The sequence below is a fragment of the Argopecten irradians genome, chromosome 3 (assembly GCF_041381155.1).
Source record: "Argopecten irradians isolate NY chromosome 3, Ai_NY, whole genome shotgun sequence".
In the NCBI taxonomy this organism is placed as follows: Eukaryota; Metazoa; Mollusca; class Bivalvia; order Pectinida; family Pectinidae; genus Argopecten; species Argopecten irradians.
In genome coordinates this window covers 15422872-15439709 of record NC_091136.1, presented here as the reverse complement: position 1 = coordinate 15439709, position 16838 = coordinate 15422872, and the positions used below count along the sequence as shown (strand labels likewise).

At 37.4% G+C, this 16838-nt stretch overlaps 1 protein-coding gene across 2 annotated transcripts in view; it reads left to right on the top strand.

The window, feature by feature from the left end:
• Positions 1-582: 582 nt before the first annotated feature.
• Positions 583-16838, top strand: part of LOC138319934 (monocarboxylate transporter 6-like) — a 28086-nt gene continuing 11830 nt past the window's right edge. Inside the window, exons 1-2 of one of the 2 annotated variants that reach the window (XM_069263047.1) lie at positions 583-942; positions 7295-7500. In XM_069263047.1, the coding sequence (XP_069119148.1) occupies positions 905-942; positions 7295-7500 (244 nt within the window). In that variant the 5' untranslated portion in view covers positions 583-904. The remainder of the gene's footprint in view (positions 943-7294; positions 7501-16838) is intronic. The other variant, XR_011208047.1, reaches the window with a different exon arrangement.

Sequence of the window (16838 nt, the reverse complement as noted above, 5' to 3'; positions counted from 1 at the left end):
ATTTCTAGAAGTAGAAGGTTCTCCAATATTCTTGAATTAGGGTTAAGCTATATATACTCCAGCTGCCCAAGGCTAATCAGAACTGTAATGAGACCTGTAATAAGACATATCAAGAATTATACAGCGCCATATAAGATTCTATTGGGAGAGGATTGTGACTTTATCTGTGGATTATTACAACACTTTGTGTGGATTTATTCATATTGCCTGGAACTTTACAAATCATCGGTGGACATTCAATTTCCTTGTGGATTTGTGATTATTGTTAATTTGAAACCTGGAAGGATCAAGGATTATACCAGGACATTCGCATACAGATAAATAACACTTTAAATCATCGTACTACTCTTGTACCACCACCAATTACTTTAGACATTGTAAACCATCTCTGTATAATATTGTATATATAATTAAATTGTGTTTTGAATTTAGCTGAAGGTTTCTCATTTCTGTTATTCGTTCATGTAACAATTGTCAAAAGCTATTTCACTTTTGAGGGAAATTCGAGATGGCGGCCATCTTGATGACAGCATAACCGGATATTCATCCCAACTTATGCATTTTGATTTGTGATCAGCGGGTCATAAGAGTTCAGAAAGTTAATGGTTCGGAGGCTTGGGGTGCATGTGGGACCCTCCTAGCCCATGGCTTATAGGGAAGGGCAGACAGTTGACAGATTACGGGTGGTGTGAAGTGACAAACATATAAATACTCATAAGCGTATTAAACTATTCATGATGTCAAGCTGACAATGAGAGCCAACACGTTAATTATATTTTTAAAAGAAAAATCACCCTTTCGACCTGTTTTAAGTTCGTCAAAATATGTGGATTCATTTGTAAGTAATGTGTATATGTGTATCATAGGCGTTAGGATTACAAATTCATAAACTGGCGCAAGTATCATGGAGCAAACATCATCGGGCAAGAACTTCACGATCACGTGAAGTTCTTGCCCGATGTAGCATTAGCTTCCAAAGGGATAGGCTAGCATACAGCACATGATACAGAAATATTTTCATCTCTCAATCGTCCAACCCCTGCTTTTCGTTCAATTTGTACAAGTATATTTTATGAACATTGCGTATGTAGATGTCTACATCTATCATGTTTAATAAATATGATCTTCAATAAACATGAATAATAAAATATTATAATATAACGAAATGTGAACCACTTGGCCAGACTATGGCCCGCTCGTGCATGACTTCACGCAAACCAAAACCCATAGTTTGGCGAAATTAATCATATTAATAATTAGCAAAACATATCTCAAAGTACTTAAAGATACATATTTCGTTCTTAACCATGTAAATGTTATTTTAAAGGAATGCTCTTGTATGGTAACAAAATTACGAATAGTAAACCACTGTACGTGTCACACGTACAGTCACGTACGGCTGCATACCTCGAAAAATAAAATGGTGAAATCGTTCAGTTCATACTGTATTTATTTTTTTTTAATTTTCAGTCGCTTTTATTCCTTGTGCCATTATATGAAGTCTCAAATTGGAGTGATACAACTTTTAAATAATTTCAATACACATTTAGTAGGCTACATTTAGATTTATGAATACAGATCGTACTGTAAATGATAATACTGTACCAGGACATATTGCGCACGGCTTCAATAATCCTAAAATACTCAAAGTTTTGTTTAAGAATACGATAAACATTAACTATAAACTAAATGATTTGTATGTCAAAAACTAAGTTAAAAAAATTCAGACAAATTAAGTTATCAAGAATACTCTAAAAATGAACGAAATGCGGAATCTCGGCAGTACTGTAATGGCTGTCGCAATGGAGTATAAACAGTGTGAGTAATTAAAATATCTGAATATCATATATTTATATCTATATATTATTGTTGTTTATTACATACTTTGTTTACACCAATCTATATATGACGTAATATGATATTTTCAACTATTACACCGACCGTTCAATAAAACCTTGTTATATTGCACGGTTCGAAGTTATATTGCACGCTCCCATGGAAACGTTATATTGCACGGTTCGAGATGTTATATTGCACGGCTTTAGGAACACCTCGCTGTTGTTGTCTAGTTTTGTAGAAAACCTCCAAGGAATCGCGCGTAACAGTGAGTTACGTTATTATGACGTCACAAAGGTTCACGTTCAATTTCGCGCTAGCTTTATAGATCTCGAAACAAGCACGTCATGTAGACGTTTATCGAATAGAGGACGGACACGGCGGATGTATTAGATCAAAAGGCTGCATCCAGGTCTAATATCGTTAAAGAAGACAATAAGACATCCAAACCGGAGTTACAACGTGACGTACGTGGTTTATACGTCAATCTTCAATAGGATTTGAAGCTTTTCCGTACTGTACGGTGCTGATGATTTTGTTAAGTGATTGTCGTATTCATTTTATAATAATATTCAACTGAAAAACTGGTGATTATGTAATAAAACAAATATTTCATGGGTTACTGTGCTCTAGTTCATAATATTTACCCCTCGGTGATGGTAATCAACAAATATTATATTGCACTCGGCCTTCGGCCTCGTGCAATATAACATTTGTTGATTACCACCACCTCGGGTTAAATATTATGAACTAGAGCACAGTAGGCCATGAAATATTTGTATAATATTATGCACATCTTAACTTATGAAAATTCGAATATATCAGATATATATATATATATATATTTATTACATAATTTGTTTACACCAATCTATATATGAAGAAATATAATATTTTCAACTATTACACCGACCGTTCAATAAAACCTTGTTATATTGCACGGTTCGAAGTTATATTGCACGCTTCCATGGAAACGTTATATTGCACGGTTCGAGATGTTATATTGCACGGCTTTAGGAACACCTCGCTGTTGTTGTCTAGTTTTGTAGAAAACTTCCGAGGAATTGCGAGTAACAGTGTGTTACGTTATTATGACGTCACAAAGGGTCACGCTCAATTTCGCGTTGGATTTTTAGATCTCGAATCAAGCACGTCATGTAGACGTTTACAGTACCGAGTAAAGGACGGACACGATGAATGTATTAGATCAAAAGGCTGCAAGCAGGTCTAATAATGTGAAAACAGACAATAAGACATCCAAACCGGAGTTACAACGTGACGCACGTGGGCTATACGTCAATCTTCAATAGGATATTAAGGTTTTTTCCGTACGGTACGGTGTTGATTTTGTTAAGTGATTGCCGTATTCGTTTTATAAAAAATATTCAACTGAAAAACTGGTGATTATGTAATAAAACAAATATTCCATGGTTACTGTGCTCTAGTTCATAATATTTACCCCTCGGTGATGGTAATCAACAAATGTTATATTGCACTCGGCCTTTGGCCTCGTGCAATATAACATTTGTTGATTACCATCACCTCGGGTTAAATATTATGAACTAGAGCACAGTAGGCCATGAAATATTTGTATATTATTACATAATTTGTTTACACCAATCTATATATGAAGAAATATGATATTTTCAACTATTACACCGACCGTTCAATAAAACCTTGTTATATTGCACGGTTCGAAGTTATATTGCACGCTTCCATGGAAACGTTATATTGCACGGTTCGAGATGTTATATTGCACGGCTTTAGGAACACCTCGCTGTTGTTGTCTAGTTTTGTAGAAAACTTCCGAGGAATTACGAGTACTTAATAGTGTGTTACGTTATTATGACGTCACAAAGGGTCACGCTCAATTTCGCGTTGGATTTTTAGATCTCGAATCAAGCACGTCATGTAGACGTTTACTGTACCGAGTAAAGGACGGACACGATGAATGTATTAGATCAAAAGGCTGCAAGCAGGTCTAATAATGTGAAAACAGACAATAAGACATCCAAACCGGAGTTACAACGTGACGCACGTGGGCTATACGTCAATCTTCAATAGGATATTAAGGTTTTTTTCCGTACGGTACGGTGTTGATTTTTTTAAGTGATTGCCGTATTCGTTTTATAAAAAATATTCAACTGAAAAACTGGTGATTATGTAATAAAACAAATATTCCATGGTTACTGTGCTCTAGTTCATAATATTTACCCCTCGGTGATGGTAATCAACAAATGTTATATTGCACTCGGCCTTTGGCCTCGTGCAATATAACATTTGTTGATTACCATCACCTCGGGTTAAATATTATGAACTAGAGCACAGTAACCCATGAAATATTTGTATAATATATATCTCGGATTGCATAGTATTTATCACAGTAAAATGTAAACAAACATCGCAAGCGGCTGTGTTCTCACCATGTTTATGTGTAGAGATATACGCTGGTGTACCTTTGAGCGCCCGGAGGTACCTTTGTGCGACGTTATCGCCATCTTTTCTCCCGGAAGTACCTTTGTGCGACGTTATCCTTACCGCCATTTTTTCTCCCGGAAGTACCTTTGTGCGACGTTATCCTTATCGCCATCTTTTCTCCCGGAAGTACCTTGTTGCGACGTTATCGCCATCTTTTCTCCCGGAAGTACCTTTATGCTACGTTATCGCCATCTTTTCTGAAATCTCTGAAAACCTAGCTTATCAATATATATTAGCTGCTGTAGTATAGTGATTCATAACAGGGACCCAATTATATCTTCCGCCCGTCATCCGTCTTCATCCTACCTAGACTCTTTCAACTTTTTTCTCATATTTATTTTTCTTTCTTTATAACTCTATCACTCTTTTCTTTTTCCTCTAATCTTGTCGTTGATTCCTTTCTTTAATATTCAGTGCAATATAATTGTTTTTTTTTCGTCTCCAAACTCCTAATTTGTATCATTTTCCTCCTGGACTAGAAATTTAAGCTTCGTATTTTGTAGCAATTGTATGTATGAGAATGTATATGCATGTGTTAAATATATATAGTATATGTTTTTTAAGTATGTGTGTATGTGTTTGAGAGTCTATTGAGTGTATTTGTATATTGTACTGAATGAAAATCCTGAATAAAAAGATAATCATAAAAAAGATAAATCACAAAAATAATAAAGATCTCTCGCTCGGTACGTTACAATCATAGGCTGATTCTATTTTATTTTGTAGATCAGCTAGACTGAAAATTTCAGTGTTTATGATGTTTGCTTTTTTATCTTAATCAGATTGTAAAGCTTGAAGTTTCTCTTTCATTTCTACTAAATAGTTTTTCTTAAGTTTTGCTTGCTCTTTACAGAATTTGATGGTGTGTTCCTTGATTTCAACCTAACGGAACTACATTGAATATGTCTGTATCCCATTGCGTTCATACCACCTTTTACGCAATCAAAGCACAGTTCAATCTTTATATATATTTATATACATTTATACATAAATCGATTGATATCCTGTGATTTCGTCCGTGTAATATTTTTGCGTATGTCACTAGTGTAATACATGCGGATCCCCTCGTACATTTAATAAGAGTTGCCGTTCGTGTAAAGGAACTCTCCGAGGTATTCCGATAACAAACAAAATGGATGGCAGACGACGCTTCCGTCTGCCTTTGACCGAGGGAATTAGTGATATTCTTATGATAAAAGATACAGATAACACAATTACACTCGATGTAATGTTTATATGATGTAACATGCTAAAGGGAGTTGATTTGGGCTGAAAGATACGGTAGGTCTAACTTATGATTTAACATATAACTGTAACTTTAGCCCAACAGTGTTTGGGCAAACAAGTAAAAATCTAACAATTGCGTTTGACTTGTATTTTGGCGCGAAAAGAACTTTTTTTTCGGTATAATAAACAATTTATTGCCCTGACAGTAGGGAGACATCACGCTTAGATTACCCGCGGCAAGTCATATTCCCCTCAGGCTACGCCCTCGGGAATTATGACATGCCTTAGGTAAACAAAGCGTCATGTCTCCCTACCTCAGGCTACGCCCTCGGGAAATATGACATGCCTTAGGTAAACAAAGCGTCATGTCTCCCTACCTCAGGCTACGCCCTCGGGAAATATGACATGCCTTAGGTAAACAAAGCGTCATGTCTCCCTACCTCAGGCTACGCCCTCGGGAAATATGACATGCCTTAGGTAAACAAAGCGTCATGTCTCCCTACCTCAGGCTACGCCCTCGGGAAATATGACATGCCTTAGGTAAACAAAGCGTCATGTCTCCCTACCTCGGGCTACGCCCTCGGGAAATATGACATGCCTTAGGTAAACAAAGCGTCATGTCTCCCTACCTCGGGCTACGCCCTCGGGAAATATGACATGCCTTAGGTAAACAAAGCGTCATGTCTCCCTACCTCGGGCTACGCCCTCGGGAAATATGACATGCCTTAGGTAAACAAAGCGTCATGTCTCCCTACCTCGGGCTACGCCCTCGGGAAATATGACATGCCTTGGGTAAACAAAGCGTCATGTCTCATGTCTCCCTACCTCAGGCTACGCCCTCGGGAAATATGACATGCCTTGGGTAAACAAAGCGTCATGTCTCCCTACCTCGGGCTACGCCCTCGGGAAATATGACATGCCTTGGGTAAACAAAGCGTCATGTCTCCCTACCTCGGGCTACGCCCTCGGGAAATATGACATGCCTTGGGTAAACAAAGCGTCATGTCTCCCTACCTCGGGCTACGCCCTCGGGAAATATGACATGCCTTGGGTAAACAAAGCGTCATGTCTCCCTACCTCGGGCTACGCCCTCGGAAATATGACATGCCTGAAACAAGCGCATTCTCTCCCTACCTCGGGCTACGCCCTCGGGAAATATGACATGCCTTAGGTAAACAAAGCGTCATGTCTCCCTACCTCGGGCTACGCCCTCGGGATATATGACATGCCTTAGGTAAACAAAGCGTCATGTCTCCCTACCTCAGGCTACGCCCTCGGGAAATATGACATGCCTTGGGTAAACAAAGCGTCATGTCTCCCTACCTCAGGCTACGCCCTCGGGATATATGACATGCCTTAGGTAAACAAAGCGTCATGTCTCCCTACCTCAGGCTACGCCCTCGGGAAATATGACATACCTTAGGTAAACAAAGCGTCATGTCTCCCTACCTCGGGCTACGCCCTCGGGATATATGACATGCCTTGGGTAAACAAAGCGTCATGTCTCCCTACCTCAGGCTACGCCCTCGGGAAATATGACTTGCCTTGGGTAAACAAAGCGTCATGTCTCCCTACCTCGGGCTACGCCCTCGGGAAATATGACATGCCTTAGGTAAACAAAGCGTCATGTCTCCCTACTGCCAGGGAAATAAATCTATATAATTGATTCAAATGAATATACATAATACAACACTACAGCAACCTTGGTAATTCATTTATGATAAGTCTACTGTTAATTTGTTACCAATTGCAGTTCACAGGAAGAAGTTAAAGGAACCGAACCTCCGTCGTTCAGAAGGTGGTTAGTTTTGGCAACAGGGTTTTTCGTCATGTTCCTTGCTACTGGATTTGCCTTCAATTTAGCCGTACTCATTCCTGAACTCTTTTCCTCTTATGGGAAGAGCAAAGCGGAGACAGCCTTAGTCCAGTCAATCACAGCAGGGATGCTTAACATTGGAGGTAAGTGAGTCTCAAGGCATAACTATTCGAATCGTTTTTCCTATCATCTTGTCTCCGTAAAATAATCTAACAATTTTTTTTCTAACACATTGCACCAGGCTTTTGTAGAATCAAATATCCTATTAAATATGTAGATATTAAGTTACGAAACAGACAAATATTTTTGTTTGTTTGTTTGTTTGAGTATTTCGGCCCATCGACAACTAAGGTAATTTAGGGCCAAACTACAGGGCAGTCATTATTACCAGGATATAAATAAGGACTGTATCTAAAAGATCAGGATAAGAAAAAGGCAAGCAAAAACTAAAACAAAATTGTAAATGTTGATTTAATAAAAAGAAGTACATAGGATAAAATAATTTTGGCTAAAACGCATGAGAAAATTCATGCAAAATGTTTACGAAACGATGAGTGTTGTGTTGATATGATTAGAAGATGAGATGAGAAAACGTTCAAATTTTGTTGAAAATGCCGATCTCTTTGAGATAATTGAAAAAACGATTATGTCTCACGGCATGAAACAAAGTGTACATGTCGGAGACATCATAGTACTTATCTCGTATGTGTTTAAAATCAATACAATGCAATAAAACATGATCCACTGTGAGAGGAGATAGGAATGTGTAAAATATGTGTGTCCAATTCGGAGCCGAGAGAGAACAACTTCCTCTCTGCGGTCTCTCCGACTGGACAGATTAGGATTAAGTGTAGGTTGTATTTTAAACAGTTTATTGTTTGTTTCGGTAGACCACCTTTGTTGACAATGGTGTTTGATGGCTGACTGAATTGAAGGTTTGATGTCGGTGTAAGGTAGTTTCAAATGTGTTTGTGCTAGACGAAGTGCAGTCTTAGCTGCTTTATCGGCCTTTTCATTTCCCTTTATGCCCACATGGCTGGGAATCCAGAGATAAGTAATTTGAGTTTTAGAAGACAATCGAAATGTTCGGATCAAAAGATTTTAGATTAATGTGTTTCTAGGGTTTCTTGATTTCAAATCCTGAAGAATCGAAAGAGAGTCGGAACAGATGATTGCCTTTTCAATGCTGTGTACTTCAATATGGTCAAGCGCCAGACCGATAGCACATGCTTCCGCAGAGAAAATGGAGGCAACATCCGGGAGTCGGATAGAGGAGCAGTGATTAGATGTACAGCATGCTGCCGCAACATGATCACCATCTTTTGATCCGTCAGTGTAGATCTGAACATGGTCGGGGAAAGCCCTAATGCACTCCCTAAAGGAGGATTTGTGTTCTTCGGGTAATGCACTGGATTTTGCCCTCTCATGTAGAGATAAATTGATATCAGGTGTTTGAATGAGCCATGGTGGTACATCCGATAAGGTGTACTCGTCAATGTTGTCGAAATTTATATTTAGTTCCAGCAAAAATTTTGAAATTTTAATGCCAAATGTTGGGTCGAGCTTTTGATTTTGTGTAAATATTTCTTGATGTGGATTGAATACAAGGTTAAATGCGGGATTTTTGGGGTTGGATTTCAGTTGAGCAGCATTCTGTAAGGATAATTTCTTTCGTCGATCGTCTAGAGATGGCTCATTAGCTTCCACATGGAGACTCTTCACAGGTGTTGTTCGAAAAGCTCCAAGTGCGAGACGCAGTCCCTGATTCTGTATAGGGTCAAGCATCTGTAGATAGGAGCTGCGAGCCGATCCATAGACAATAGAGCCATAGTCAATTTTTGATCTAATAAGTGCCCGATAGATACGTAGAAGCATTTCACGGTCTGCACCCCAATCAGTATGGGAAAGAACTAGTAGAATGTTCAGCGCCTTCGAGCACTTATCCTTCAGATGTTTGATATATGTTCGAATATTTTTATTTGACATTTCAATGACTTGTACTTGTATCATGATACATAGATTTATTCTGACAACACGCATATCATTATTTTTGCTTTATCATCCTCTAAATTGAAGACTTTACATCACGCATAAAAATTCATATATTCTGATACTGTTGTTACGACTAAGAATAACAGAAATGAGAAACCAGCAGCTAAATTCAAAACACAATTTAATTATATATATGCAATGTATTATATATAGGGATTGGATTTCGTTTTTATGTTAACCATGCTTGTATGGAGCAATTCCTCTAAGAATATATTCTATGGGGCGCGTTAGCGCCCCATATTGAATATATTCTTAGAGGAATTGCTCCATACAAGCATGGTTAACATAAAAACGAAATCCAATCCCTATATTTACACTCACACGACTTTTTATTAATATTTCATGCAATAAAATTGTCATTTGAAAGTGACGTAATTATTCAATAAAAGTCGGTCAAAAGTGGGAGGAGCTTACTCAATTGAACAGCGAATGATGACGCTTCACGTAAGGTAGAATTATTCATCCGCGACGACAAAAAAGTGCAATATTTTAGTGTAAAATAAACATGACAAACAAAGTAAATTTCAGAGATAATTTTATTTAATCAGATCAGAACTTTAAATAGGTATTCAATTTTGCTATAAGTTCATATATAGCGTAATAACATAAAGTATTTGTTCACGGCCACATGTGTGAACTCGGTGACCGTTATTGTGCAGCGAGGCGAGGCTGACGCACGCTTACACACTGGAGTTTTCCGAAGTTGTCAAAACAACAGTGTTCAAGTAGCTAAATTTGTTTGAGATTGTCGTCTGACTTGACGATATTACATCCTTCGGAGCCATGTGATTATATAATATACGCTTAGATCCATCGCCATCTCTCCATGGAACAACTTCACTTGTATGTATTTGTGGTGACGCGTAACTGTCAACACGTGGATTACTAGCGGTGCATGTTTTATAATACACATGATTAAATTCTCAAAGAACAAAGATAAGAGGATATGTTTATAACTGACCTCTATCAGAGGGTCTCACGCCCGTCCACCCCAAAGACTCGATCGTAGGACGAACATAGGCACAGAGGTAATGTTTACATTTGACACCCATCATTTTTAACAAAAATGAAAGCACGTCGGCCCGGTCGGGATATTTTTCCGTTTCTTTATACAATTGTTAATTTAACAATTGTTTGAATCATATATAAATATAAAACATGTATATATTGTTTAGATTTTCCAAAATTCTATGAAAAACAACAATATACACGTAATGTTGCGTCAAAATGTAAACAAAGCCATGTGTTTCTCTTTTTTTTTTATAAAGTAGTCCTTTTACGTTACACAGAACATTTTCATACGCAAGTTCAAAGTTCAATGTTACCATGCAGTTATGGTAAACAAAATCCGCTAGTATTAGAGTATAGTGACCAAGCCTAGCAAGTGTAAATATACAGAGATGGTTTACAATATCTAAAGTAATTGGTGGTGGTTCAATAGTAATACGAGAATTTAAAGTGTTACTTATCTGTATGTAATGTACCAAATATTACTTATCTGTATGTAAATGTCCTGGTATAATCCTTGATTCTTCCAGGTTCCGAATTAACAATAATCACAAATCCACGAAAGAAATTAATGTCCACAGGTATTTGTAAAATTCCAGGCAATATGAAAAAATCCCCACAATGCATTGTAACACTCCACAGATAGTCACAATAGCTCTACCACTAGAATCTAATATGACGCTGTACAATTCTCGACATGTCTTATTACAGGTCTCATTACAGTTCTGATTAGCGGTTGACAGGTGGAGTATATATAGCTAAACCCTAATTCAAGAATATTGGAGAACCTTCTACTTCTAGAAATAGCTAACTAAAAACAGTAAACAAATAAACACACAGAACTTTCTGAAAATAGATCATTCTAGATCCCTACTTATAATCAACATGTTTACAAACATGTATGTTTATACATTATACTATTTTAGAAAGTTATATAACCGAAATTAATGATATGACCTATATATATAATTAGATGTATTGATGATATAGCTATGGGAGTTATCTCCCTTATCTAATAACTACATGTATTTAGTGTCATACATAACACACCCCTCCTTAAAGAAAGGAAGTTTTCTTGAAAAGTAAACTTTCTTGAAATATCAAGTAACGTTTAAATCCTTGATTAAGTATCAGCCAGAATATTGTCTTTCCCTTTTATAATTTTGATGTCAAGATTGTACTCTTGCAAAGTCAAACTCCACCTGAGAATTCTTTGATTTTTGTTTTTCATTTTCCCAAAGAATGTTAAAGGGTTGTGGTCGATGAAGACCAACACAGGCACAACTGTAGTGCAGAGATACACATCAAATTGGTTCAAGGCCAAAATCAACGCTAAGACTTCTTTCTCAATGGTGGAATAATTTCTCTGGTGTTTGTCAATTTTTTTCGCGAAATAACAAATTGGATGGTCAATTTGTTCAGAACCTTCTTGCATCAAAACAGCACCAACACCTACATCCCTGGTATCAACAAATAGATTATTAAAATCTGGAGCAGTCAGAACTGGTGAGTTTGATAGTATGGCTTTCAATTTTTCAAATGCAGATTTACATTCGTCTGACCAGACAAATTTGACATTTTGTTTTAGCAAAGCAGTAAGTGGAGTTGCTATAACAGAGAAATTCTGACAAAATTTTCTGTAGTATCCAGCCATTCCAAGAAATCTCATCATCTCTCTCTTGCTTCCAGGAGTTTGAAAATCTATTATTGATTCTACTTTGGCCTGAACGGGTTTTACCTGCCCCTTTCCTACAACATGGCATAAAAATTCAACAGTTGCATGACAAAATTTACATTTCAGTGAGTCTTTCGAAGAATTCGCGAATCCCGCGTAGATGGTCTTCCCACGTGTCGTGGCAGTTGATGACGTCATCAATGTATCCATCGCGGCCTTCCAGGTCTGATATCATGCTGTTGAGAAGACGTTGAAATGTTGCCGTGGCATTTTTCATACAAAACGGCATAACTTTGTATTGGTACAAACCTTGCGAAGTTACAAATGCCGATACTGCTTTAGCTCTTTCTGTTAATGGCACTTGCCAATATCCTTTCAACAGGTCAAACTTGCTTACATACTTGGCTTTGCCAACTTTGTCAATACACGAGTCAATCCTTGGAATTGGATAAGAGTCTGTTTTACTGACAGAGTTAACTTTTCTGAAGTCAGTACAGAATCTGTATGTTTTGTCTGGCTTTGGCACCAGAACACATGGAGAGCTCCATTCACTTTTGCTTGGTTCAATAATATCATTGTCCAACATGTATTGAATTTCTTTCTTTAAATGTTCTTCTTTCAAAGGATTGACACGGTAAGGATGTTGCTTGACAGGTGGCGCACCGCCTACATCCACGTCGTAATAGATAGCATCTGTTTTGCCTGGTGTATCTGGAAATAAATGTATATACTCAAGTATCAAATCTTTCAGTTCATTTCGTTTCTTTTCCGATAGATGACATAGTTTCTTGTCCAAGTTCGCGAGCACATCTGAGTTCCGTAACTTAAAATCACAGTCTAAACCTACATCTTGTACACCACCATCTAAGTCTAATATACAAATATCAGCTGTATTTTCACTTTGTGATGGTACAGACGCCAAAGTAGCAATAGGTTGAGAGGTCTTGCTCTTTTCTCTATCTACATATTTCTTAAGCATATTTACATGACATAATTGAGTTTTCTTGCGCCTCCCTGGAGTTTGTACAATGTAGTAAACATCATCGACCTTTATCTCAACAACATAAGGTCCAAAATATCTAGCTTGCAAAGGCTGACCCGGTATTGGTAATAGAGCCAAAATTTGTCACCTGGATCAAAACTTCTTGCACGAGCATCTTTATCATACCATGTTTTCATTTTGGTTTGATTAACGGCCAAATTTCTTTTGCCAATTCACATGCCCTTGTAAACCTCTGCTTAAATTTAGACACATACTCTAAGAGATTCACTTTAGAATCTTCGTCCCAAATTTGGTCTTTCAAAATTTTCAAAGGACCACGTACAGTATGTCCAAACACAAGTTCAAAGGGACTGAAGCTAAGAGATACTTGCCAAACAACAACATGTTTATACCATTCGTCCAAATTTCTTTTGTTTTCAAAACAAAAAGATCTCATCATATTCTTCAATGTCTGATGAAAACGTTCTAAAGCACCCTGAGACTCTGGATGGTAAGCACTAGACTTATACTGCTTGATCTGGAGCTGGTACATGACTTGTTGAAAAATACCAGACATGAAATTCGAACCTTGGTCCGATTGAACAGCTTTTGGAAGACCAATCAGTGTAAAGAATTTAACCAAAGCCTTGACGATATTAGGGGCCTTAATATTTCTGAGTGGAATGGTTTCAGGAAGCGTGTGGAAGCACACATAATAGTTAAAAGATACTCATTCCCAGACTTAGTTTTGGGTAGAGGACCTATACAGTCTATAATGACTCTACTAAATGGTTCCTCAAATGCTGGAATGGGGTGCGAAGGTGCAACAGGGATTTTCTGATTAGGTTTTCCTACCACCTGACAAGTGTGACAAGACCTACAAAAATCAGCCACGTCCCGTTTCAACTTGGGCCAAAAGAAGTGATCAAAGATCCTGTTATAAGTCTTGGTCACACCTAGATGCCCTGCCATAGGTACATCATGAGACAAACTCAGAATATCTTGATGGAACAACTATTTGATTGACAACCTTCAGTCCTCCTCGGGAGACACATCACTTGCGCATCAACACATCTGATCTACGGAAGTAACAAACCGTGACTTTCTCAGCCTCTTCCTCACTAAAAGCTCGATTACACAATAAGGAGATTTCAGGATCTTTTTCCTGTTCTACTATAAGCTCCTCTCTAGACAAAGATGATTTACTCATCATGTCAGACAAAGAAGTATCCTTGTTAGGAACAACTCTATCACAATCAAAGTCTACAGGATTGCTCAAAAGATCACAATTGCTCCCGACATCCTCTATATCATGAGCCAAGAATGTGTCACCTAACCCTTGACAATAATGATCCTCAGCTACTGCAACATCGGAAACTTTCTTACTCGTTGAACGAGTTACAGCACAAGAAGGGAAAATACTAGGAAATTCCTGTTGAATTATCACAGGACACTAAGGGATCTACCCTAACATTCTCTCCAGCCAAGTTATTGCCTAAAATGAGCGACACGCCCTCTATGGGAAGTTCCGGTCTAACACCAATGGTGGCAGGCCCAGGTACCAAGTCTGACTTTAAATAAGCACAATGGAGAGGAACATTAACAAAACCTAACTCTACACCTTGAAGCAAAACACTACTACCACATGAGGTCTCCTCAGACAAAGGCACTACGTCATCTAATATCAAAGAATGAGAAGCCCCAGTATCTCACAAAATCTTCACAGGTTTCAAGTTGGTAATATCACTAGCAAGTGAACAAAACCTTCAGAAATGAAGGGAGGGTACTTCTCCAAGACACTATCAGACTCTGAGCTTTTAATCTCAACAGACACTTTAGAATCTTCCACAATATCACTTTTCTGACTAGGCTTTGATATAGCTAACACAAAAGGAACTGACTGTTTACGCCATTGCTCCTTACGCTGGAGAGAATAGCATTCAGACATAACATGCCCTACTTTCTTGCAGTAATTACAAACAGGACCAGAAGGAGACCCACACCTGCCATATCATCTGTTTTAAAATCAGACTTTGATTTAGGTTTGTCGTTAGAAGGGCCACTAAAGGTTGGGTTCCTAGGCTGACCAAATTTACAAGTACCTGTGGTACTGTTTTTGTCTTGAGAACTGTTTCTAACAAATGTTCAAGTTCCATTTATCTAATTTGGATTTCTGAAGTGACTGTTTCCTATATACTATCTAATGCACTAGAGTCAAATTTTGAATCTAGAAGCTGATTAGTTAAAAGGAAATAGCCGAGTCCGGGTGTGTGCTAGCTTTCAGGGATGTGTTAGTTCGAAAGAATAACACACAGATGAGCGAGAGTTTTTGAAAAAAAATGTAGGTAGCTAGTCAATTTAACCAAGTAACGCTTTAATATAGCGTAAAATATGTAGCCCATGCGTTTGGCTCTATAGATATTTTTCTCTATATAATATAATACGTACGGTGTCACAGCATTTGATAGAACCAAATGGCTGTGTATGTACATTCTATTACATAGTCTGTTCATAATAAAATTTGTAAATCTAATGTATATAAAATTTAATGTTTTATTCCAAGTATATAAAATTTCAATGACTTCTCTTGGACTGTTTATCAATAACAATAAAAACAGATTTTTAAGGTTTATTCTGAGGTTTTACACTTTCGAAAACAACACATTTAAAGTTCCAATGAATCGTTTTTGTCAAACACATGTAATTTAGAGTGTAATATAAGAAAATAGATTTACATGTACAGTATTATACCTACATGTATATTGTAAATACATAATTTAGAAGAATGCTCAAAAGTGAGTATGATTGTCTGTTAATTCCTATGTCAAGACATGAGGGAAAGAATTCTACTGGTGACATGTAGTAAGAAATGAATTAATAAAATAGTTTACATGATTTTGAGTACGTACCATTGCCACACCAGGGTATCAATTTAATCCCAGTTTATTTAGATAAATCATGCTTTACTAATTGGTGCTTCAGCGATCTCTTGAATTTTAGTTAGAACAAATAATCATTGGCGTGGGCCCCATTGCAACAATTCATAGAGCGACAGTGCCTGGAGCGACAAAAATATCCTGCAGATATCACGTGACTGTGCGATAAAACAATCATGTCGCTCTGTCGCATTAGCGAGAAAATAAAATTTGTCGCATCGAGTCCACCAGCGCATTTTTGTTCCAGTGTCAATCCGCGCTTTATCGCATTGTTGCATCGCGTATTGTTTTATGCCGATATGTTATTATATCCCAAGCTGAAATGCTGAAAATTATCTCATATTATACACGGGGGTAATCAAGGTACATCGGTTTTTCAATTCCGTCAGAGTGGTACAATGGTATTTCAATTCCGTCAGAGCAAAATGTTAGCTACAAATTCCGTCAGAGGAAAAAATGTCATACACTGGCACTTTGAAGCAGAAAAAGACAAGTGTGATTAAAAACCCCATTTTTTTACTTGCGAAATATGAATATTTCGTCTAGCTATGTTCAATGCAAATAGAATCATAACTAGCTAGGTAATACATATCTATTGATAGTTTTTTATGGAATTATATCACGATTGCCTTGAAATTGCTTTTTTGTGTGTTTTTTGATGTATTTCGTATTGTCCATAGATCATTATAGAAGTAATTATCAAGATAATCATTATATTTGTGTAATTAGTGACCTTTAGGTAAATAAAATCATGATTTTTTTCACTGTATGTAAAGTTCAATGATACAATCCGTCAAGTTAAAAATGTAGGATGATACAAATTCCGTT